General features: G+C 48.3%; 1 protein-coding gene across 1 annotated transcript in view; it reads right to left on the minus strand.

The window, feature by feature from the left end:
- LOC120914376 (connector enhancer of kinase suppressor of ras 2-like) overlaps window positions 1-24317 on the minus strand; it is a 304346-nt gene that overhangs the window by 180217 nt on the left and 99812 nt on the right. The window contains exon 2 of the mRNA XM_040325061.1: window positions 9722-9885. Within this exon, the coding sequence (XP_040180995.1) occupies window positions 9722-9885 (164 nt within the window). The remainder of the gene's footprint in view (window positions 1-9721; window positions 9886-24317) is intronic.

The following is a 24317-nucleotide window of genomic DNA, read 5'->3' on the forward strand; positions in this document are numbered from 1 at the left end:
CCTGTGCCAGATTGAAGGGGGAGGAGCCGGTACACCTGTGCAAGACTGAAGGGGGAGGAGCCGGTACGCCTGTGCAAGACTGAAGGGGAGGAGCTGGTAAACCTGTGCAAGACTGAAGGGGAGGAGGCGGTACACCTGCGCAAGACTGAAGGGGGAGGAGGAGGTACACCTGTGCAAGACTGAAGGGGGAGGAGCCGGTACACCTGTGCAAGACTGAAGGGGGAGGAGCCGGTACACCTGTGCAAGACTGAAGGGGGAGGAGCCGGTACACCTGTGCAAGACTGAAGGGGGGGCTGTGATTTGAAGGATGAAGATGGGATCAGTTGGGCGATAGTTTTTCCCATCCCCCCAATTCTAGAAGATACAATTTTGTGTCTTTTCAAACCCCGGAGCCGACGCTCCACATCAGCAGCCGGAGAGAACGCCATACGCCGATCTATAAATAGCTGCCGCATTAGTCTTCCAGGATGGCGGCGCGTCTCTGAGCACCAGCCCCATCCTGACCTGCGAGGGTCTAATCTCAGCGCGGGGCTTTCATCTCCGGAACGTCGGCGGTGTGATGCGCATTCTAAATTTCACGTCTGTGATGTTATTCTATAAATAAACCTGCAAGCGCAGCGTTCTAAAAATAGCGCCTTCCCCGTCCCCCAAAGACCTTGGCTGCCTACACAGCACTCCGAGGCCCCCGGCATCAGAGGACCTCCAACCACGGAAGAGCCGACTGATGAGAACACCAGAAAACGATCGTTACGTGTTCCAGCACCGAGCTTCAAAAAGGAACGCAGCGGGAGAAGAGTAATTACAGAGAGAGAAGAAACGACGATCGGATAGGAGATCGAATGTCTGACAGTCCATCACTTTTCCTCAGCAGATACAGAATTTCCAAATACAATGTAACAACGGAGGCGCGTTTATAAATATTATAGCTATTCTTTCTAAAAATCGAATGTTACTAAGCTATTTTTTCATTCAAGTCAAATGTTCTTCATTAATCAGAATAAAATGAAGCAGGAAAATACCCGATCGTTGGCTCCGTAATGTGGTATTTTCCTGATTCACTCTATTATATTGCCACTAGATGGCGCTGATGATCACAAATAAATGTTTTGCTCACTATGATCATTAGCTCTAGTAGCTGCAATGTGGTGTTTTGCCTATTCACTCTATGCTTGTGCCACTAGATGGAGCTGATGATCATAAATAAATGCTCGGTTCACTACGATCATTAGCTCCATCTATGGTCTATAAATGATATTGCCACCAGATGGAGCCGATGAGCACAAATAAATGTTTTGCTCACTATGATCATTAGCTCCATCTAGTGGCTGCAATGTGGTGCCTTACCTGTTCAGCGCCATCTAGTGGCACAAGAATAGAGTGATGATCATAAATAAAATGCTATTTATTACTAGGATCATCAGTTCCATCCGGTGGCCATAATGTGGTATTTTCCTGATTCACTCTATACTTGTGCCACTAGATGGCGCTGATGATCATAAATAAATGCTTGGTTCACTACGATCATTAGCTCCATCTATGGTCCGGAATGTGGCGTTTTCCTGATTCACTCTATTATATTGCCACTAGATGGCGCCGATGATCATAATAAAATGTTTGGTTCACTACGACCATCAGCTCCATCTAGTGGCTGCAATTTGGTGTTATGCCTGTTCACTCTATTCTTTTGCCACTAGATGGCGCTGATGATCATAATAAAATGTTTGGTTCACTATGATCATCAGCTCCATCTATGGTCCGGAATGTGGCGTTTTCCTGATTCACTCTATTCTTTTGCCACTAGATGGAGCTGATGATCATAAATAGATGTTTTATTCACTATGATCATCAGCTCCAGGGACAGGGACAAGGGGTGGGCAAGAGGGAGTGGCTGCCCTGGGCACAATGGGGATTTGGAAGGTTATGCTAGAAGGGGTGATTTATACTAGGAGGGGGGATTTATACTGGGAGGTGGGATTTGTGTTAGGAAGGGGGATTTGGGGAGGTTAGTGCTGGGAGATGTATAGGTTAGTGGTAAAAAAAAGTTTTTGGAGGGCGGATGGGATTTTTTCTGATACATAATGCTCGTACCTTTGGGGGGGGGGGGGCCGTTTGGCATCATCGCCCTGGGCACTAGGTGGCCTTGTCCCATCACTGATCAGCTCCATCTATTGGCTACAAAGTGGTATTTCCCTGATTCACTTCTTGTGCCACCAGGTGGAGCCGATGATCACAAATAGATGTTTTGCTCTCTATGATCATCAGCTCCATCTAGTGGCTGCAATGTGGTGTTTTCCTGATTCACTCTATTCTTATGCCTTTAGATGGCGCTGATGATCATAAATAAAATTCTATTTATCACTATGATCATCAGCTCCATCCGGTGGCCATAATGTGGTATTTTCCTGATTCACTATATGCTTGTGCCACTAGATGGAGCTGATGATCATAAATAAATGCTTGGTTCACTACGATCATCAGCTCCATCTATGGTCCGGAATGTGGCATTTTCCTGATTCACTCTATTCTTTTGCCACTAGATGGCGCTGATGATCATAAATAGATGTTTTATTTCACTATGATCATCAGCTCCAGGGCCGGGACAAGGGGAGGGCAAGAGTGTAGACTGTGCACAATGGGGATTCGGAAGGTTGTGCTAGAAGGGGTTAGTGGTAAAAAAAAAAATTGGGGGGCAGATGGGATTTTTCATGATACATAATGCTCGTACCTTTGGGGGGGGGCTGTTTGGCATCATCACCCTGGGCACTAGGTGGCCTTGTCCCATCACTGATCAGCTCCATCTATTGGCTACAATGTGGTATTTCCCTGATTCACTTCGTGCCACCAGATGGCGCCGATGATCACAAATAAATGTTTTGCTCACTATGATCATCAGCTCCATCTAGTGGCTGCAATGTGGTGTTTTGCCTGTTCACTCTATTAAATTGCCACTAGATGGCGCTGAGGATCATAAATAAAATGCTATTTATTACTAGGATCATCAGTTCCATCCGGTGGCCATAATGTGGTATTTTCCTGATTCACTATATGCTTGTGCCACTAGATGGAGCTGATGATCATAAATAAATGCTTGGTTCACTACGATCATCAGCTCCATCTATGGTCCGGAATGTGGCGTTTTCCTGATTCACTCGGGTAGCCATAATGTGGTATTTTCCTGATTCACTATATGCTTTTGCCACTAGATGGCGCCGATGATCATAATAAAATGTTTGGTTCACTACGACCATCGGCTCCATCTAGTGGCTGCAATTCGGTGTTTTGCCTGATTCACTCTATTCTTGTGCCACTAGATGGAGCTGATGATCATAAATAGATGTTTTATTTCACTATGATCATCAGCTCCAGGGACCGGGACAAGGGGTGGGCAAGAGGGAGTGGCTGCCTTAGGCACAGTGGGGATTCGGAAAGTTGCGCTAAAAGGGGGATTTCCCGGTGGGGATTTGGGGGGGTTAGTGCTGGGAAATGTATAGATTAGTGGTAAAAAAAAATTGGGGGGCAGATGGGATTTTTTCTGATACATAATGCTCGTACATTTGGGGGGGGGGGCTGTTAGGCATCATCGCCCTGGGCACTAGGTGGCCTTGTCCCATCACTGATCAGCGCCATCTATTGGCTGCAATGTGGTTTTTCCCTGATTCACTTCTTGTGCCACCAGATGGAGCCGATGATCACAAATAGATGTTTTGCCCTCTATGATCATCAGCTCCATCTAGTGGCTGCAATGTGGTGTTTTGCCTGTTCACTCTATTCTTTTGCCTCTAGATGGCGCTGAGGATCATAAATAAAATGCTATTTATTACTATGATCATCAATTCCATCCGGTGGCCATAATGTGGTATTTTCCTGATTCACTATATGCTTGTGCCACTAGATGGAGCTGATGATCATAAATAGATGTTTTATTTCACTATGATCATCAGCTCCAGGGACCGGGACGAGGGGTGGGCAAGAGTGAAGACTGCGCCCTGGGCACAGTGGGGATTCGGAAGGTTGTTCTAGAAGGGGTGATTTCCAAGGGGGATTTATACTGGGAGGTGGGATTTGTGTTAGGAAGGGGGATTTGGGGGGGTTAGTGCTGGGAGATGTATAGGTTAGTGGTAAAAAAAAGTTTATGGGGGGCGGATGGGATTTTTTCTGATACACAATGCTCGTACCTTTGGGGGGGGGGGGGGGTTGTTTGGCATCGTCGCCCTGGGCACTAGATGGCCTTGTCCCATCACTGATCATCTCCATCCATTGGCTACAATGTGGTATTTCCCTGATTCACTTCTTGTGCCACCAGATGGAGCCGATGATCACAAATAGATGTTTTGCTCACTATGATCATCAGCTCCATCTATGGTCCAGAATGTGGTGTTTTCCTGATTCACTCTATTATATTGCCACTAGATGGCGCTGATGATCATAAATAGATGTTTTATTTCACTATGATCATCAGCTCCAGGGACCGGGACAAGGGGTGGGCAAGAGGGAGTGGCTGCCCTGGGCACAGTGGGGATTTGGAAGGTTGTGCTAGAAGGGGGGGATTTATACTAGGAGGGTGGATTTGTGTTAGGAAGGGGGGGGGGGGTTAGAGCTGGGAAATGTATATATTAGTGCTATAATTTTTTTGGGGGGGAGGATGGGATTTTTGCTGACACATAATGCTCATACCTTTGGGGGAGGGGGGGGGTCCATTTGGCATCGTTGCCCTGGGCACTAGATGGCCCTGTCCCATCACTGGTCAGCTCCATCTATTGGCCATAATGTGGTATTTTCCTGATTCACTCTATTCTTGTGCCACTAGATGGCGCCGATGATCACAAGCAGATGTTTTGCTCACTATTATCATCAGCTCCATCTAGTGGCTGCAATGAGGTATTTTCCAGATTCACGCTCTTATATTGCCACCACGTGGAGCTGATGATCATACATAGATGTTTTTTTCACTATGATCATTAGCTCCAGGGCCCAGACAAGGGGTGGGCAAGAGGAGAGGCTGCCCTGGGCACAGTGGGGATTTGAAAGGTTGTACTAGAAGGGGTGATTTGATGGGAGATTTGTACTAGGAGGGTGGATTGGTGTTAGGAATGTGAACAGTGAGGCTGAAGATGGGCACAGAAAGGCTGCAAATGGGCACAGAGAGGCTAAAGATGGGCACAGTGAGGCTAAAGATGGGCACAGTGAGGCTAAAGATGGGCACAGTGAGGCTAAAGATGGGCACAGTGAGGCTAAAGATGGGCACAGTGAGGCTAAAGATGGGCACAGTGAGGCTAAAGATGGGCACAGTGAGGCTAAAGATGGGCACAGTGAGGCTAAAGATGGGCACAGTGAGGCTAAAGATGGGCACAGTGAGGCTAAAGATGGGCACAGTGAGGCTAAAGATAGGCACAGTGAGGCTAAAGATAGGCACAGTGAGGCTAAAGATGGGCACAGTGAGGCTAAAGATGGGCACAGTGAGGCTAAAGATGGGCACAGTGAGGCTAAAGATGGGCACAGTGAGGCTAAAGATGGGCACAGTGAGGCTAAAGATGGGCACAGTGAGGCTAAAGATGGGCACAGTGAGGCTAAAGATGGGCACAGTGAGGCTAAAGATGGGCACAGTGAGGCTAAAGATGGGCACAGTGAGGCTAAAGATGGGCACAGAGAGGCTGAAGATGGGCACAGAGAGGCTGAAGATGGGCACAGAGAGGCTGAAGATGGGCACAGAGAGGCTGAAGATGGGCACAGAGAGGCTGAAGATGGGCACAGAGAGGCTGAAGATGGGCACAGAGAGGCTGAAGATGGGCACAGTGAGGCTAAAGATGGGTACAGTGAGGCTAAAGATGGGCACAGAAAGGCTGCAAATGGGCACAGTGAGGCTGAAGATGGGCACAGTGAGGCTGAAGATGGGCACAGTGAGGCTGAAGATGGGCACAGTGAGGCTGAAGATGGGCACAGAAAGGCTGCAAATGGGCACAGAAAGGCTGCAAATGGGCACAGTGAGGCTAAAGATGGGCACAGTGAGGCTAAAGATGGGCACAGTGAGGCTAAAGATGGGCACAGTGAGGCTAAAGATGGGCACAGTGAGGCTGTGAATGGGCACAGTGAGGCTGCAAATAGGCAAAGTAAGGCTGCAGATGGGCACAGTAAGGCTGAAAAAGGGTACAGAAAGGCTGCAGATGGGCATTGTTGACCGTAGCTTCTGCATTTCCCACCCTAGGCTTATACTCGAGTATATACGGGATATATATATATATATATATATATATATATATATATATATATATATATATATATATATATATATATCTCTGGAGGGCGGTGATGTCACTCTGTATAATATATCTTATATCTGGGGGGGGGGGGTATATATGTTGTCTCGTTCCATTCTCTTGCTCTCCCGCCATGGAGGAGATACCAGAAGATGACGCCCCCATTTCCTCCATCTCTGCCCCTCCCGGCTCTCCTATAAATATCAGGCAGCGTGTCGCTCGGCGGCGCTCAACACGAGGCTGTCAGGACCCGGATCGCTGGTAGGAGAGGATAATCATTCAATGGCTTCCTTCGTCGTCATCTCCAAGCATTCCCTCCCCCGCCATCTGCCACATGTGCATCAAAAAAAGATTAGACATTGTTTGGGGAAAACCTGGCAGCGCACCGGTCGGGAGGAAGACGTAATATCGATTATAAATGCCGATAAAAAAACAAATCTTATGGCAGAACGGGGACAGGAACCGGTCATGTGAGGGGGACGTCTGACGAATGCCATCGGGGGATTTCCTGGCCTCCTGAGAAGATGAGACGTCTTCATCTGCATTCTTCTCCTTGGAGCCGGTGAAGGATCATGGAAGGCCAGTCACGTTCCTCCACCCCAAACTCGCTCATCCATGACTTTATGGACCTTGCTTTGTGCTCTGGTAAAAATCATTTGGGGGAGGGGGGGGGGATTATGGTGTGGGGGTTGTTTTTCAGGGGTTGGGCTTGGCCCCTTAGTTCCAGTAAAGGTGTCGGCATACCAAGACATTTTGGGTTGAGGTGCAGGCCAGTCAAGTTCCTCCACCCCAAACTCGCTCATCCATGTCTTCATGGACCTTGCATTGTGGACTGGTCCAAATCATTTGGGGGAGGGGGGATTATGGTGGGGGGGTGGAGGGGGGAGATTATGGTGTGGGGGTTGTTTTTCAGGGGTTGGGCTTGGCCCCTTAGTTCCAGTAAAGGTGTCGGCATACCAAGACATTTTGGGTTGAGGTGCAGGCCAGTCAAGTTCCTCCACCCCAAACTCGCTCATCCATGTCTTCATGGACCTTGCATTGTGGACTGGTCCAAATCATTTGGGGGAGGGGGGATTATGGTGGGGGGTGGAGGGGGGAGATTATGGTGTGGGGGTTGTTTTTCAGGGGTTGGGCTTGGCCCCTTAGTTCCAGTAAAGGCGTCGGCATACCAAGATATTTTGGGTTGAGGTGCAGGCCAGTCAAGTTCCTCCACCCCAAACTCGCTCATCCATGTCTTTATGGACCTTGCTTTGTGGACTGGTCCAAATCATTTGGGGGAGGGGGGAGATTATGGTGTGGGGGTTGTTTTTCAGGGGTTGGTCCCTTCGTCCCAGTGAAGGCGTCGGCACATCAAGACATTTTGGACAATTTTTACGCTCCCAACTTTGTGGGAGGAGTTTGGGGACGGCCCCTTCATGTTCCCACATGACTGCGCACCAGAGCACAAAGCAAGGTCCATAAAGACTGAGAATGAGCGAGTTTGGGGCGGAGGAACTTGACTGGCCTGACCTTAACCCCCGAATAGAACACCTTTGGGATGAATTAGAGCAGAGACTGCGAGCCAAGGCCTTCTCGTCCAACACAAATGCTCTTCTGGAAGAATGGTCAAACATTCCCATAGGCACACTCCTAAACCTTGTGGACGGCCTTCCCAGAAGAGGTGAAGGTGTTATAGCGGCTAAGGGCGGAGCCAACTCAATATTGAACCCTCCGGACTAAGACTGGGGGGTCATTAAAGTTCATGTGTGTGTAAAGGCCGGCGTCCCAATACTTTTGACAATATAATGTGTACAATATATATATATATATATTATATATATATATATATATATATATATATATATATAGGTGTGTGTACAATCTATAATGGAAGAGCAGTTGAACAATTTAATGAGCAAGGTTAGGCCCAAATATTCTATAGACAGAGAGGACAGGGCGGAGCTTTACTACAACACTAAGCACATGACCATCTATCCATCTATCTATCTATATACACACATACACACACACACATTATATATTAGATATAGTAATATATATATAATCTAAAGAAGTCTTTTAATGGAATATAATCAAATATCCGTGTGGGACGCATCAGATGGAATCACATTTCAGGGCTCCAGTAGCTCTAGGCCAGAGGGGTCTCCAAACTACGGCCCTCCAGTTGTTCAAGAACTACAATTCCCATCATGCCTAGTCTGGTCTGTGAATGTCAGACTGTTACAATCCCTCATGGGACGTGTAGTCCCGCAACAGCTGGAGGGCCAAACGTTGGAAGATCCCGGCTAGGCCATCAAGATATCTTCATCCAAGCTAAGTAGGCCTCCGCCTAGAGAGGACTATAGAGCCTATGGGTGAGAGAAAGGGCAGCTTCTATCTGCAGGTTCTCCACCAGGGGCGGACTGACCATTTGGGGGACTGCCCGAGGGCCCCATGCAACTAGGGGGCCCCATCAGGGTTGCCAGCCTCAGTAAAACCAGGGACAGTATGTAAAAATCTGTGTCCCTGAAATGTCCATTACCGACATCCTTTTGGTCTAAAAATCCCCGACTTGTTCTTTCCCCGACTTAGTTGGGGTAGGCGGTACACTTTGGTGGGGGTGGGTCAGCCACGCCCGTGACCTTTGACCTCTGGGAACCCACCTTCTGACCTTTGACCTCTGGGGGAGGTCCATGTTCCAATTCCCAAGTCCTAGCCTTATTCTTCAATGGGAAACCCTAACCCTAGCCCTATCCCTAACGCTGGCCCTAACTCTAACTCTAGCCCTGGACCTAGCCCTAACCCCTAACCCTATCCCCAACGCTGGCCCTAACCCTAGCCCTGGACCTAACCCTAGCCCTAACGCTATCTCTAACCCCTAGCCCTAACTCTAACCCTAGCCCTGGACCTAACCCTAACTCTAACCCTAGCCCTGGACCTAACCCTAGCCCTAACTCTAACCCTAGCCCCTAACCCTAGCCCTAACTCTAACCCTAGCCCTGGACCTAACCCTAGCCCTAACTCTAACCCTAGCCCTAACTCTAACTCCTAAAACTAGCCCTGGACCTAACCCTAACTCTAACCCTGTCCCTAACCCTAGCTCTAACCCTAACTCTAACCCTAGCCCCTAACCCTAACCCCTAACCCTAGCCCCAACTCTAAACCTAGCCCTGCACCTAACCCTAACCCCTAACCCCTCTAGTACCTTCTCAGTGTGTATGTATACTGTGTGTGTACATTGTGTGTATACTGTGTGGCCCCATAATCTATTGCCTGGGGGCCCCATAATCTCCTATTGCCCGGGAGCCCCATAATCTCCTATTGCCTGGGGGCCCCATAATCTCCTATTGCCCGGGAGCCCCATAATCTCCTATTGCCCAGGGGCCCCCTGAGTTGTCAGTCCGCCCCTGGTTCTCACACAAGCATTTTTGCCAGGTGACGGGTTCCCTTGACTTGTATAAAACATTCCAGAAGAGAGGGGTGCTCACCAGGGCGCACAGCAGGTCCACGGCCTCCAGTATGAGTTCCTGATGGCCGATCCGGGTGACTCCGAGCTCCTCCAGCTCCTGGTGGGTGATGTGTAGTAGCTGCTCCCCGTTGATCTTCTCCCGCTCAAAGTTTTTGATGTATTGCTGCAAGCAGTCGTCCAGCCCTGCGGAAGAGAAAAAGATGGGAAGGGCGGTTATAAAGGGGAGGGTCCAACCGGCAAAAATCACACTGGGCCGGCGTTAAAGAAGAACTCAGATAAAGCCAACCAATAATGTTCCCGATAGAGAAGAACCCGTCTTGTATCAACTCTGATCTGTTACTATTTTATGTCACCAGGACACTCAGCGGCGGCGGCTCTCAGCGCTGGAGAGGAAAACGTTTCCGAACTCGATCCCAAACCTGGAGATTTAACCCCGTCCTTTCCTCGCGCCGCGGCGTTGTTCGGCTGCTCCGGCGGGAATTTATGGCCCTGCATTTATTTTTTTGGCGGTCGCATTTATCTCTTCATTACCATAAAAAGTGTCTCTTTCCCGTTAAGCTGACAATTTGGGGAAAATTGCGATCTCATTTCACGGCTAAATGTGAAGTAAACTCCTCATCAGCGAGACGCGCTCATTTACATTCCACAGCCGAGCGCCGCAAATAAACGACTCTATCTGGTGCATTGATGATCCGGTCACGATCGCGGAGCGAGGAAGACGTTTTCATGTATCGCAATGTAAAACAAATACGCCTGAAATATGGGGGGGAGGGGCGCATAATAAAAGAGGAACGAGCATCAGATATTCACACTGTTCATAAATGTGTGGGCGTAACACTTCCCGGTATCCATTGCCTCTCACAGAGATCCCAGAACTCCCCCCCCCCCCATAGGGTGGGTCTGTGGGTGGGGGATAAAGGGTGGGTCTATGGGTTGGGGTTAATTGGTCGGTCTATGGGTGGGGGATAAAGGGTGGGTCTATGGGTGGGGGATAAAGGGTGGGTCTATGGGTGGGGGATAAAGGGTGGGTCTATGGGTGGGGGATAAAGGGTGGGTCTATGGGTGGGGGATAAAAGGTGGGTCTATGGGTGGGGGATAAAGGGTGGGTCTATGGGTGGGGGATAAAGGGTGGGTCTATGGGTGGGGGATAAAGGGTGGGTCTATGGGTGGGGGATAAAGGGTGGGTCTATGGGTGGGGGATAAAGGTGGGCCTATGGGTGGGGGATAAAGGGTGGGTCTATAGGTGGGGGATAAAAGGTGGGTCTATGGGTGCGGGATAAAGGGTGGGTCTATGGTGGGGATAAAGGGTGGGTCTATGGGTGAGGGAATAAAAGGTGGGTCTATGGGTGGGGGATAAAGGGTGGGTCTATGGGTGGGGGATAAAGGGTGGGTCTATGGGTGGGGGATAAAGGGTGGGTCTATGGGTGGGGGATAAAGGGTGGGTCTATGGGTGGGGGAATAAAAGGTGGGTCTATGGGTGGGGGAATAAAGGGTGGGTCTATGGGTGGGGGATAAAGGGTGGGTCTATGGGTGGGGGATAAAGGGTGGGTCTATGGGTGGGGGATAAAGGGTGGGTCTATGGGTGGGGGATAAAGGATGGGTCTATGGGTGGGGGTAAAGGGTGGGTCTATGGGTGGGGGATAAAGGTGGGCCTATGGGTGGGGGATAAAGGGTGGGTCTATGGGTGGGGGATAAAGGGTGGGTCTATGGGTGGGGGATAAAGGGTGGGTCTATGGGTGCGGGATAAAGGGTGGGTCTATGGGTGGGGGATAAAGGGTGGGTCTATGGGTGGGGGATAAAGGGTGGGTCTATGGGTGGGGGATAAAGGGTGGGTCTATGGGTGGGGGAATAAAAGGTGGGTCTATGGGTGGGGGAATAAAGGGTGGGTCTATGGGTGGGGGATAAAGGGTGGGTCTATGGGTGGGGGATAAAGGGTGGGACTATGGGTGGGGGATAAAGGGTGGGTCTATGGGTGGGGGATAAAGGGTGGGTCTATGGGTGGGGGTAAAGGGTGGGTCTATGGGTGGGGGATAAAGGTGGGCCTATGGGTGGGGGATAAAGGGTGGGTCTATGGGTGGGGGATAAAGGGTGGGTCTATGGGTGGGGGATAAAGGGTGGGTCTATGGGTGGGGGATAAATGGTGGGTCTATGGGTGGGGGATAAAGGGTGGGGGATAAATGGTGAGTCTATGGCTGGGGGATACAGGTGGGTCTATGGGTGGGGGATAAAAGGTGGGTCTATGGGTGCGGGATAAAGGGTGGGTCTATGGTGGGGGATAAAGGGTGGGTCTATGGGTGGGGGATAAAGGGTGGGTCTATGGGTGGGGGATAAATGGTGGGTCTATAGGTGGGGGATAAAAGGTGGGTCTATGGGTGCGGGATAAAGGGTGGGGGATAAAGGGTGGGTCTATGGGTGGGGGATAAAGGGTGGGTCTATGGGTGGGGGATAAAGGGTGGGTCTATGGGTGGGGGAATAAAAGGTGGGTCTATGGGTGGGGGAATAAAAGGTGGGTCTATGGGTGGGGGATAAAGGGTGGGTCTATGGGTGGGGGATAAAGGGTGGGTCTATGGGTGGGGGATAAAGGGTGGGTCTATGGGGGGGGATAAAGGGTGGGTCTATGGGTGGGGGATAAAGGGTGGGTCTATGGGTGGGGGATAAAGGGTGGGTCTATGGGTGGGGGATAAAGGGTGGGTCTATGGGTGGGAGATAAAGGGTGGGTCTATGGGTGGGGGATAAAGGGTGGGTCTATGGGTGGGGGATAAAGGGTGGGTCTATGGGTGGGGGATAAAGGTGGGCCTATGGGTGGGGGATAAAGGGTGGGTCTATAGGTGGGGGATAAAAGGTGGGTCTATGGGTGCGGGATAAAGGGTGGGTCTATGGTGGGGATAAAGGGTGGGTCTATGGGTGAGGGAATAAAAGGTGGGTCTATGGGTGCGGGATAAAGGGTGGGGGATAAAGGGTGGGTCTATGGGTGGGGGATAAAGGGTGGGTCTATGGGTGGGGGATAAAGGGTGGGTCTATGGGTGGGGGATAAAGGGTGGGTCTATGGGTGGGGGATAAAGGGTGGGTCTATGGGTGGGGGAATAAAAGGTGGGTCTATGGGTGGGGGAATAAAGGGTGGGTCTATGGGTGGGGGATAAAGGGTGGGTCTATGGGTGGGGGATAAAGGGTGGGTCTATGGGTGGGGGATAAAGGGTGGGTCTATGGGTGGGTCTATGGGTGGGGGATAAAGGGTGGGTCTATGGGTGGGGGTAAAGGGTGGGTCTATGGGTGGGGGATAAAGGTGGGCCTATGGGTGGGGGATAAAGGGTGGGTCTATGGGTGGGGGATAAAGGGTGGGTCTATGGGTGGGGGATAAAGGGTGGGTCTATGGGTGGGGGATAAATGGTGGGTCTATAGGTGGGGGATAAAAGGTGGGTCTATGGGTGCGGGATAAAGGGTGGGGGATAAAGGGTGGGTCTATGGGTGGGGGATAAAGGGTGGGTCTATGGGTGGGGGATAAAGGGTGGGTCTATGGGTGGGGGAATAAAAGGTGGGTCTATGGGTGGGGGAATAAAAGGTGGGTCTATGGGTGGGGGATAAAGGGTGGGTCTATGGGTGGGGGATAAAGGGTGGGTCTATGGGTGGGGGATAAAGGGTGGGTCTATGGGTGGGGGATAAAGGGTGGGTCTATGGGTGGGGGATAAAGGGTGGGTTTATGGGTGGGGGATAAAGGGTGGGTCTATGGGTGGGGGATGAAGGCGGGTCTATGGGTGGGGGATGAAGGCGGGTCTATGGGTGGGGGATGAAGGCGGGTCTATGGGTGGGGGATAAAGGGTGGGTCTATGGGTGGGGGATGAAGGCGGGTCTATGGGTGGGGGATGAAGGCGGGTCTATGGGTGGGGGATAAAGGGTGGGTCTATGGGTGGGGGATAAAGGGTGGGTCTATGGGTGGGGGATAAAGGGTGGGTCTATGGGGGGGGGATAAAGGGTGGGTCTATGGGTGGGGGATAAAGGGTGGGGGATAAATGGTGAGTCTATGGCTGGGGGATAAAGGTGGGTCTATGGGTGGGGGATAAAAGGTGGGTCTATGGGTGCGGGATAAAGGGTGGGTCTATGGGTGGGGCAATAAAAGGTGGGTCTATGGGTGGGGGATAAAGGTGGGCCTATGGGTGGGGGATAAAGGGTGGGTCTATGGGTGGGGGATAAAGGGTAGGTCTATGGGTGGGGGATAAAGGGTGGGTCTATGGGTGGGGGATAAAGGTGGGTGGGGGATAAAAGGTGGGTCTATGGGTGGGGGATAAAGGGTGGGTCTATGGGTGGGGGATAAAGGGTGGGTCTATGGGTAGGGGATGAAGGTGGGTCTATGGGTGGGGGATAAAGGTGGGTCTATGGGTGGGGGATAAAGGGTGGGTCTATGGGTGGGGGATAAAGGGTGGGTCTATGGGTGGGGGATAAAGGGTGGGTCTATGGGTGGGGGATAAAGGGTGGGTCTATGGGTGGGGATAAAGGGTGGGTCTATGGGTGGGGGATAAAGGGTGGGTCTATGGGTGGGGGATAAAGGGTGGGTCTATGGGTGGGGGATAAAGGGTGGGTCTATGGGTGGGGGATAAAGGGTGGGTCTGTGGGTGGGGGATGAAGGTGGGTCTATGGGTGGGGGATAAAGGGTGGGTCTATGGGTGGGGGATAAAGGGTGGGTCTATGGGTGGGGGATAAAGGGTGGGTCTATGGGTGGGGGATAAAGGGTGGGTCTATGGGTGGGGGATAAAGGTGGGTCTATGGGTGGGGGATAAAAGGTGGGTCTATGGGTGGGGGATAAATGGTGGGTCTATGGGTGATGAAAGGTGAAGAATTATGTAAAGCCCGATGCCTGTGCAGTCAAGGCCACCACCCTACGATGGCCCGGGCCCCTTACATCTAAAAACACACACAGCCCATAATACAGTATTTTCGGAATAGACAGTATTCCAACCTGGAGAGGGAATAGCCTTATAACATTCGATTTTGCCTGCATTCAGAAAGAACGAATGTACACGCCCGTTTCGTACGAATCGCTCACCCTATAATGTGAACTTTTTCAAGTCCTCCCGTGTAATTCTCACCCTACAGTGTCACTTTTTTTTTTATAAGGCAGATCTCGTCCTCCATCCTGGAAGAAGAGCGAATTAACGGAGTGAATCCCGCGCCGCATTTTCCATCACAGGAAGACGGCGGTGTGTATAATTTCAGGGAAATGATAAAGGACACTCGGATTGTAATGAATGCGCGGGATAGTAGAAGCGGGAAGCCTGAAGGTCAGCGGATTTGTCATTGTCACTCGCCTTCCCGGGACTGATTATCATGTTAGCTCCGGACACGCTCTACGGGACGGGTGCGGTGCGCGTTGTGCAGCAAAGTCGCCAGCTCCCACCGCGGCGGCGGTGATATGGAGCGCAGAGCGGGGTGCGCCGACGTGATTTACGAGATGCCGAGGACTGCAGAAAGGTTGTGAATTGGCCTGTGAAGCCGTCTTCCCGAGCGCCGGACAGATCCGCCACCCGGACGTCCAACGTGGACGTTTTATATTGTTACATTGTTTCTACGTTTTCTTCCCAGAAAATTCCAAAATGTATCCTTCCGCTTTTCCCAACATTATAAATAAAATGTACCATTTATAGAATAGGAACCTGTTTAAAAAAAGCCATACAGACTTTTAATTAGAAAGAGACAGTCTGAAAGCAAACAGCTGCTGCTGTGTTCTCTCTTTGGAAAACCCATTACACTCTTGTTACATTAGTGACCCCCATTTTATGGAAATGGACACAGATTTGTGCATCTCATTGATTGAGAGGAGGCGGAGCCATACAGACTTTTAATTAGAAAGAGACAGTCTGAAAGCAAACAGCTTCTGCTGTGTTCTCCCTTTGGTAAACCCATTACACTGGATGACACCAGTGACCCCCCCCCCCCCATTTTATGGAAGAGGACACAGATCTGTGAGTCTCATTGATTCAGAGAGGAGGCGGAGCCGTACAAACTTTCAATTACAGAGAGACCGTCTGAAAGCAAACAGCTGCTGCTGTATTCTCTCTTTGGCAAACCCATTACACTCTGACACCAGTGACCCACATTTTATGTAAGTGAACACAGATCTGTATGTCTTGTTGACAGAGAGGTGGCTGTGCTGTACAGACTTTCAATTAAAGAGAGACAGTCTGAAAGCAAACAGTTAATGTTGTATTCTTTCTTTGGCTAACCCATTGCACTCTGACACCAGTGACCCCTTGATTATGGAAGTGAACACAGATATCTATGTCTTGTTGACAGAGAGGAGGTGGATCCGTAAATACTTTCAATTAAAGAGACAGTCTGAAAGCAAACAGCTGATGTCTAATTCTTTCTTTGGCAAACCCATTGCACTCTGTGACACCAGTGACCCCTTAATTATGGAAGCGTACAAGGATCTGTGAGTCTCATTGATTTAGAGAGGAGGCGGAGCCGTACAGACTTTAAATTACAGAGAGACAGTCTAAAAGAAAACAGCTGCTGCCTGCTGTGTTCTCTCTTTGGAAAACCCATTTCACTCTTGTTACATTAGTGCCCCCCATTTTATGGAAATGGACACAGATTTGTGCATCTCATTGATTGAGAGGAGGCGGAGCCATACAGACTTTTAATTAGAAAGAGAAGGTCTGAAAGCAAACAGCTTCTGCTGTGTTCTCTCTTTGGTAAACCCATTACACTTGATGACACCAGTGACCCCCCCCCCCCCATTTTATGGAAGAGGACACAGCTCTGTGAGTCTCATTAATTCAGAGAGGAGGCGGAACTGTACAGACTTTTAATTGGAGAGAGAAGCTCTGAAAGCAAACAGCTGCTGCTGTGTTCGTTCTTTGGCAAACTTATTGCATTCTATGACACCAGTGACCCCCCCCATTGTATTCTATGTCACTAGTGACTCCCCCCCCCATTTTATGGAAGAGGACACAGATCTGTGAGTCTCATTGATTTAGAGAGGAGGCGGAGCTGTACAGACTTTCAATTACAGAGAGACAGTCTAAAAGCAAACAGCTGACGTTGTATTCTTTCTTTGGCAAACCCATTGCACTCGATACCAGTGACCCCCAGTTTATGGAAGTGTACACAGATCTGTGCTTCTCATTGATTCAGAGATGAGGCAGAACTATACAGACGTTTAATTAGAGAGAGACGGTCTGAAAGCAAACAGCTACTGCTGTGTTTTCTCTTTGGAAAACCCATTTCACTCTTGTTACATTAGTGCCCCCCATTTTATGGAAATGGACACATATTTGTGCATTTCGCTGATTAGGAGAGGAGGAGGAGCCGTACAGACTTTCAATTAGAGAGAGAGAGAGAGAGACACACAGTCTGAAAAGCAAACAGCTGCTGTATTCTCTCTTTGGTAAACCCATTACACTCTGTGACACCAGTGACCCACATTTTAAGGAAATGAACACAGATCTGTATGTCTTGTTGACTGAGAGGTGGCGGTGCTGTACAGACTTTTAATTAAAGAGAGACAGTCTGAAAGCAAACAGTTAATGTTGTATTCTTTCTTTGGCTAACCCATTGCACTCTGTGACACCAGTGACCCCTTGATTATGGAAGTGAACACAGATTTATATGTCTTGTTGACAGAGAGAGGAGGTGGATCCGTAAAGACTTTCAATTAAAGAGACAGTCTGAAAGCAAACAGCTGATGTCTAATTCTTTCTTTGGCAAACCCATTGCACTTCGTGACACCGGTGACCCCTTAATTATGGAAGCGTACAAACATCTGTGAGTCTCATTGATTTAGAGAGGAGGCGGAGCTGTACAGACTTTCAATTACAGAGAGACAGTCTAAAAGCAAACAGCGGACGTTGTATTCTTTCTTTGGCAAACCCATTGCACTCGATACCAGTGACCCCCAGATTATGGAAGTGTACACAGATCTGTGAGTCTTGTTGGTTAAGAGTGGAGGCAGATCTCTATAAGTCAGATCTGTGAGTCTCATTGATTCAGAGAGGAGGCAGAACTATACAGACGTTTAATTAGAGAGAGACGGTCTGAAAGCAAACAGCTACTGCTGTGTTTTCTCTTTGGAAAACCCATTACACCTCTTGTTACATTAGTGCCCCCCATTTTATGGAAATGGACACATATTTGTGCATTTCGTTGATTAGGAGAGGAGGTGGAGCCATACAGACTTTCAATTAGAGAGAGACAGTCTGAAAAGCAAACAGCTGCTGTATTCTCTCTTTGGCAAACCCATTACACTCTGACACCAGTGACCCACATTTTATGGAAGTGAACACAGATCTGTATGTCTTTTTGACTGAGAGAGGTGGCGGTGCTGTACAGACTTTCAATTAAAGAGAGACAGTCTGAAAGCAAACAGTTGATGTTGTATTCTTTCTTTGGCTAACCCATTGCACTCTGTGACACAAGTGACCCCTTGATTATGGAAGTGAACACAGATTTCCATGTCTTGTTGACCGAGAGAGGAGGTGGATCAGTAAAAAATTTCAATTAAAGAGACAGTCTGAAAGCAAACAGCTGATGTCTAATTCTTTCTTTGGCAAACCCATTGCACTCTGTGACACCAGTGACCCCTTAATTATGGAAGCGTACAAGGATCTGTGAATCTCATTGATTTAGAGAGGAGGCGGAGCCGTACAGACTTTCAATTACAGAGAGACAGTCTAAAAGCAAACTGCTGCTGCTGTATTCTCTCTTTGGCAAACCCATTGCATTCTATGACACCAGACCCCAATTGTATGGAAGTGAACACAGATCTGTATGTCTTGTTGACAGAGAGGAGATGGATCTGTACGGACTTTCAATTAAAGAGAGCCTGTCCGTAAGGAAACAGCTGACGTTGTATTCTTTCTTTGGCAAACCCATTGCACTCGATACCAGTGACCCCCAGATTATGGAAGTGTACACAGATCTGTGAGTCTTGTTGGTTGAGAGTGGAGGCAGATCTCTATAAGTCAGATCTGTGAGTCTCATTGATTCAGAGAGGAGGCAGAACTATACAGACGTTTAATTAGAGAGAGACGGTCTGAAAGCAAACAGCTACTGCTGTGTTTTCTCTTTGGAAAACCCATTACACCTCTTGTTACATTAGTGCCCCCCATTTTATGGAAATGGACACATATTTGTGCATTTCGTTGATTAGGAGAGGAGGTGGAGCCATACAGACTTTCAATTAGAGAGAGACAGTCTGAAAAGCAAACAGCTGCTGTATTCTCTCTTTGGCAAACCCATTACACTCTGACACCAGTGACCCACATTTTATGGAAGTGAACACAGATCTGTATGTCTTTTTGACTGAGAGAGGTGGCGGTGCTGTACAGACTTTCAATTAAAGAGAGACAGTCTGAAAGCAAACAGTTGATGTTGTATTCTTTCTTTGGCTAACCCATTGCACTCTGTGACACAAGTGACCCCTTGATTATGGAAGTGAACACAGATTTCCATGTCTTGTTGACCGAGAGAGGAGGTGGATCAGTAAAAAATTTCAATTAAAGAGACAGTCTGAAAGCAAACAGCTGATGTCTAATTCTTTCTTTGGCAAACCCATTGCACTCTGTGACACCAGTGACCCCTTAATTATGGAAGCGTACAAGGATCTGTGAATCTCATTGATTTAGAGAGGAGGCGGAGCCGTACAGACTTTCAATTACAGAGAGACAGTCTAAAAGCAAACTGCTGCTGCTGTATTCTCTCTTTGGCAAACCCATTGCATTCTATGACACCAGACCCCAATTGTATGGAAGTGAACACAGATCTGTATGTCTTGTTGACAGAGAGGAGATGGATCTGTACGGACTTTCAATTAAAGAGAGCCTGTCCGTAAGGAAACAGCTGACGTTGTATTCTTTCTTTGGCAAACCCATTGCACTCGATACCAGTGACCCCCAGATTATGGAAGTGTACACAGATCTGTGAGTCTTGTTGGTTGAGAGTGGAGGCAGATCTCTATAAGTCAGATCTGTGAGTCTCATTGATTCAGAGAGGAGGCAGAACTATACAGACGTTTAATTAGAGAGAGACGGTCTGAAAGCAAACAGCTACTGCTGTGTTTTCTCTTTGGAAAACCCATTACACCTCTTGTTACATTAGTGCCCCCCATTTTATGGAAATGGACACAGATCTGTGCATTTCGTTGATTAGGAGAGGAGTTGGAGCCGTACAGACTTTCAATTAGAGAGAGACAGTCTGAAAAGCAAACAGCTGCTGTATTCTCTCTTTGGCAAACCCATTACACTCGGTGACACCAGTGACACCTTGATTATGGAAGCATACAAAGATCTGTGAGTCTCATTGATTTAGAGAGGAGGCGGAGCCATACAGACTTTTAATTACAGAGAGACAGTCTAAAAGCAAACAGCTGACGTTGTATTCTTTCTTTGGCAAACCCATTGCACTCGATACCAGTGACCCCCAGATTATGGAAGTGTACACAGATCTGTGAGTCTTGTTGGTTGAAAGTGGAGGCAGATCTCTATAAGTCAGATCTGTGAGTCTCATTGATTTAGAGAGGAGGCGGATGCCATACAGACTTTTAATTGGAGAGAGACGGTCTGAAAGCAAACAGCTGCTGCTGAGTTCTCTCTTTGGCAACCCCATTGCACTCTATGACACTAGTGACCCCCATTTCATGGAAGTGGGCACAGATCTGTATGTCTTGTTGACTGAAAGAGGAGACTGATGCATACAGACTTTCAATTAAAGAGAGACAGTCTGAAAGCAAACAGCTGATTGTATTCTTTCTTTTGGCAAACCCATTGGACTCGGTGACACCAGTGACCCCCAGATTATGGAAGCGTACGCAGATCTGTGAGTCGTGTTGGTTGAGAGTGGAGGCAGATCTGTACAAGTCGAAAAATGCAGCCAGATAAGTAAATTAGCCGCTAGTAAGAGGCATCGACTGAATTCAGCACTTTATAAATATAACAGTGAGGGACGTATTGACAAAACAGCGGTCAACCCCCGGCACATTTGCAGAACTAAATCTGACCAGATTCTCCGGCTGTAAGCTACAAAGTGAATCGGCGCTGGGTCCTAATGTGCAATGCTCCTGTATGTAGAGGAGGAGATGAGTGCGACAAATGTGTACTTTGACGGCCGAGCGGGATCGAGCGTCTCCCTATCAGCGGGGAGTTGCTGATGAACGCAGTGACCCGAGTCTGGGTGAACCCAGGAACATTTGGCCCCCAGATGTGTGATATGATATAAAGCTCAGATTGCACACCAAGCTGAGCGAACGAGGAGGTCTAATTTTCCATGATCGATGCTACTGTGAAACTTTATTAGTTGGGTGTCCACTCACAGCCTACCAGGGCTCCACCCCTTTCTCCAGTATTTTGTATTATTATTTTATTATTATGAGCAAAGTATAATTTTTATCACTTATTGCTTTTACGATTATGATCATTAGCCCCTCCTTCACACCTGAGCGATGCGTCACGTGTTTCCAGAAGCATGACGACGCCCGACAATTATTTCTATTGGGCCCGTTCACATCTGAATGACGTGCTGCCAGTAGCCGAGCCAAAAACCGCGTGAAAAATGTGTGTAAAAGGCGCACTGCTTTAAAAACGCCTGAAGACGCATGCGCCCAAAGGGGTACCTATCTGTGAGACGTCCGGCAACCAGCTTGGGTGCCTCCTTTAAAGATACAGCTTCCTCCAGTCTGGAACCAGGAACAGGGTATTGTAGCTGAGAATTCAAGACTAGCCGACAATAGCTTAGGTGCAAACTGGAACTCTCTATATTAAAAACTCACCCAGACCCCTCCCTCCCTGATTGTTTTGGTTTTGTTGTGAAGTCATATTGTTTTTGCCTTCAATTTGAAAAAAATAAAGATTATATAAAACATTTTTCGGCAGTGCACATGTCTAATTATGAATCAGCCGCTGCACCTGCAGGGCTCTAAACGAAGAAAATGTCAGGGTCCTGCATCCCTTAAAAAATTGTTGCAGGGGATGCCCAAAAATCTGGCGCCTCCAGGTGGCCATATTGCATATTTTTTTTTTTTTGCTATTTTTCCCCCCATAAAACTGAAGTTACCCTTTAAGGCTCGATTCACACACCTAGGCATGTTGCCTTTGAGCGTTTTTGCAGTGCTTTTTGCCGGTGCTTGCTGCATTTTTTCGACACGCGATTTTACCGCGATTTGTGTTTTTTTTTTTATACATTTTTTTTCGTAGCTGCCAATTTTAATTTTTTTTTACATTTCCTTTAACAACCAGCCATCAACAGTTTAAAAAAAAAAAAATACGCAAATCGCGTCAAAATCACGGTAAAAACGCGGAACTTGCGTGTTGGCTGCGGGTCCATTGAATTCTATTACATGCAAAATGCTGCTTTTAGCAGAAAAAAAAATCCCGACCCTTTTTTTCCAAAAATGCAGAGGCACAAAAATGCATCGATGTGAACATGTTCCATAGGGTGAGGGTTAGAGGGTTAGAGTTAGAGGGTTAGAGTTAGAGGGTTAGAGTTAGAGGGTTAGAGTTAGAGGGTTAGAGTTAGAGGGTTAGGGTTAGAGGGTTAGGGTTAGAGGGTTAGGGTTAGAGGGTTAGGGTTAGAGGGTTAGGGTTAGAGGGTTAGGGTTAGAGGGTTAGGGTTAGAGGGTTAGGGTTAGAGGGTTAGAGTTAGAGTGTTAGAGTTAGAGGGTTAGAGGGTTAGGGGGTTAGAGTTAGGGGGTTAGAGTTAGGGGGTTAGAGTTAGGGGGTTAGAGTTAGGGGGTTAGAGTTAGGGGGTTAGAGTTAGGGGGTTAGAGTTAGAGGGTTAGAGTTAGAGGGTTAGAGTTAGAGGGTTAGAGTTAGAGGGTTAGAGTTAGAGGGTTAGAGTTAGAGGGTTAGGGTTAGAGGGTTAGGGTTAGAGGGTTAGGGTTAGAGGGTTAGGGTTAGAGGGTTAGGGTTAGAGGGTTAGGGTTAGAGGGTTAGGGTTAGAGGGTTAGGGTTAGAGGGTTAGGGTTAGAGGGTTAGGGTTAGAGGGTTAGAGTTAGAGGGTTAGAGTTAGAGGGTTAGAGGGTTAGAGTGTTAGAGTTAGGGGGTTAGAGTTAGGGGGTTAGAGTTAGAGGGTTAGAGTTAGAGGGTTAGAGTTAGAGGGTTAGAGTTAGAGGGTTAGAGTTAGAGGGTTAGAGTTAGAGGGTTAGAGTTAGAGGGTTAGAGTTAGAGGGTTAGAGTTAGAGGGTTAGAGTTAGAGGGTTAGAGTTAGAGGGTTAGAGTTAGAGGGTTAGGGTTAGAGGGTTAGGGTTAGAGGGTTAGGGTTAGAGGGTTAGGGTTAGAGGGTTAGGGTTAGAGGGTTAGAGTTAGAGGGTTAGAGTTAGAGGGTTAGAGTTAGAGGGTTAGGGTTAGAGGGTTAGGGTTAGAGGGTTAGGGTTAGAGGGTTAGGGTTAGAGGGTTAGAGTTAGAGGGTTAGGGGGTTAGAGGGTTAGGGTTTACCATTGAAGAATATGGCTAGGACTCAGGAATTGGAACAGGGACCTCCCCCAAAGGTCAGAAGGCGGGTTCCCAAAGGTCACAGGGCGTGGCTGACCCACCCCCACCAAAGTGTACCGCCTACCCCAACTAAGTCGGGGAATATTTCCCTGCATTTCTGCAAAATGCGCCAAAAAACGCATCGGTGTGAACGGAACCTCACAGACCAAAAGGGAGCAAATAAGAAGAGTTCACTGTTGGGGGGGGGGGGTTTACTACAGAGTGAAGAATGGGAGGAGAGAACAAGAGTGGCCGTGATTGGAGAATGAATGTGATAATCCCCTCCCCTTCCTGCTGAGCTTAGACAGCTCTGTACCGACGATCAATTAGAGAGAGACAGTCTGAAAGCAAACCCAAGGTACACGTGACTGCGACCCTTCCACTGCCCCCTGCTTCATTCTCAGCGGTTTTTATGATATTTGTGATCACATTCTCCGATCACTGTGTTTATTGATCTCTCCGATCATTCAGTCCCGCCGATCACACACAATGGATCTGTTGGTCTCCGGCATTCTTTTTACTCCATTGATCTTCCTGTCAGGTGATAGAAGTGCGGATGTTCGTGTAACACTCTCCGGGACGCCATTGATTATTTTATTCTTTGTTTGTCATTATAGTATTCTCTCTCTTTTTTGTTTTGTTTATAACATTTCTTAGGTTTACCATTTTATTAGTCTCATGCTAATTATTCTAATCAATTATATATACATATTTATGTTTTTGGTAAATTTACATTTTTTTTTATCAGACGGGAGTTTGAATTCTCTAGAACAGGAATTTGATGACTGTGGGGGAGGGGACATTAGAGTGTAAGCTCCTCTGTACAGAGACTGATGTGACTGTGGGGGGGAGGGGACATTAGAATGTAAGCTCCTCTGTACAGAGACTGGTGTGACTGTGGGGGGAGGGGACATTAGAGTGTAAGCTCCTCTGTACAGAGACTGATGTGATGTGTGGGGGGGAGGGGACATTAGAGTGTAAGCTCCTCTGTACAGAGACTGATGTGATGTGTGGGGGGGAGGGGACATTAGAGTGTAAGCTCCTCTGTACAGAGACTGATGTGATGTGGGGGGGAGGAGACATTAGAGTGTAAGCTCCTCTGTACAGAGACTGATGTGACTGTGGGGGGGAGGGGACATTAGAGTGTAAGCTCCTCTGTAC

Source organism: Rana temporaria, chromosome 9, assembly GCF_905171775.1.
Source record: "Rana temporaria chromosome 9, aRanTem1.1, whole genome shotgun sequence".
In the NCBI taxonomy this organism is placed as follows: Eukaryota; Metazoa; Chordata; class Amphibia; order Anura; family Ranidae; genus Rana; species Rana temporaria.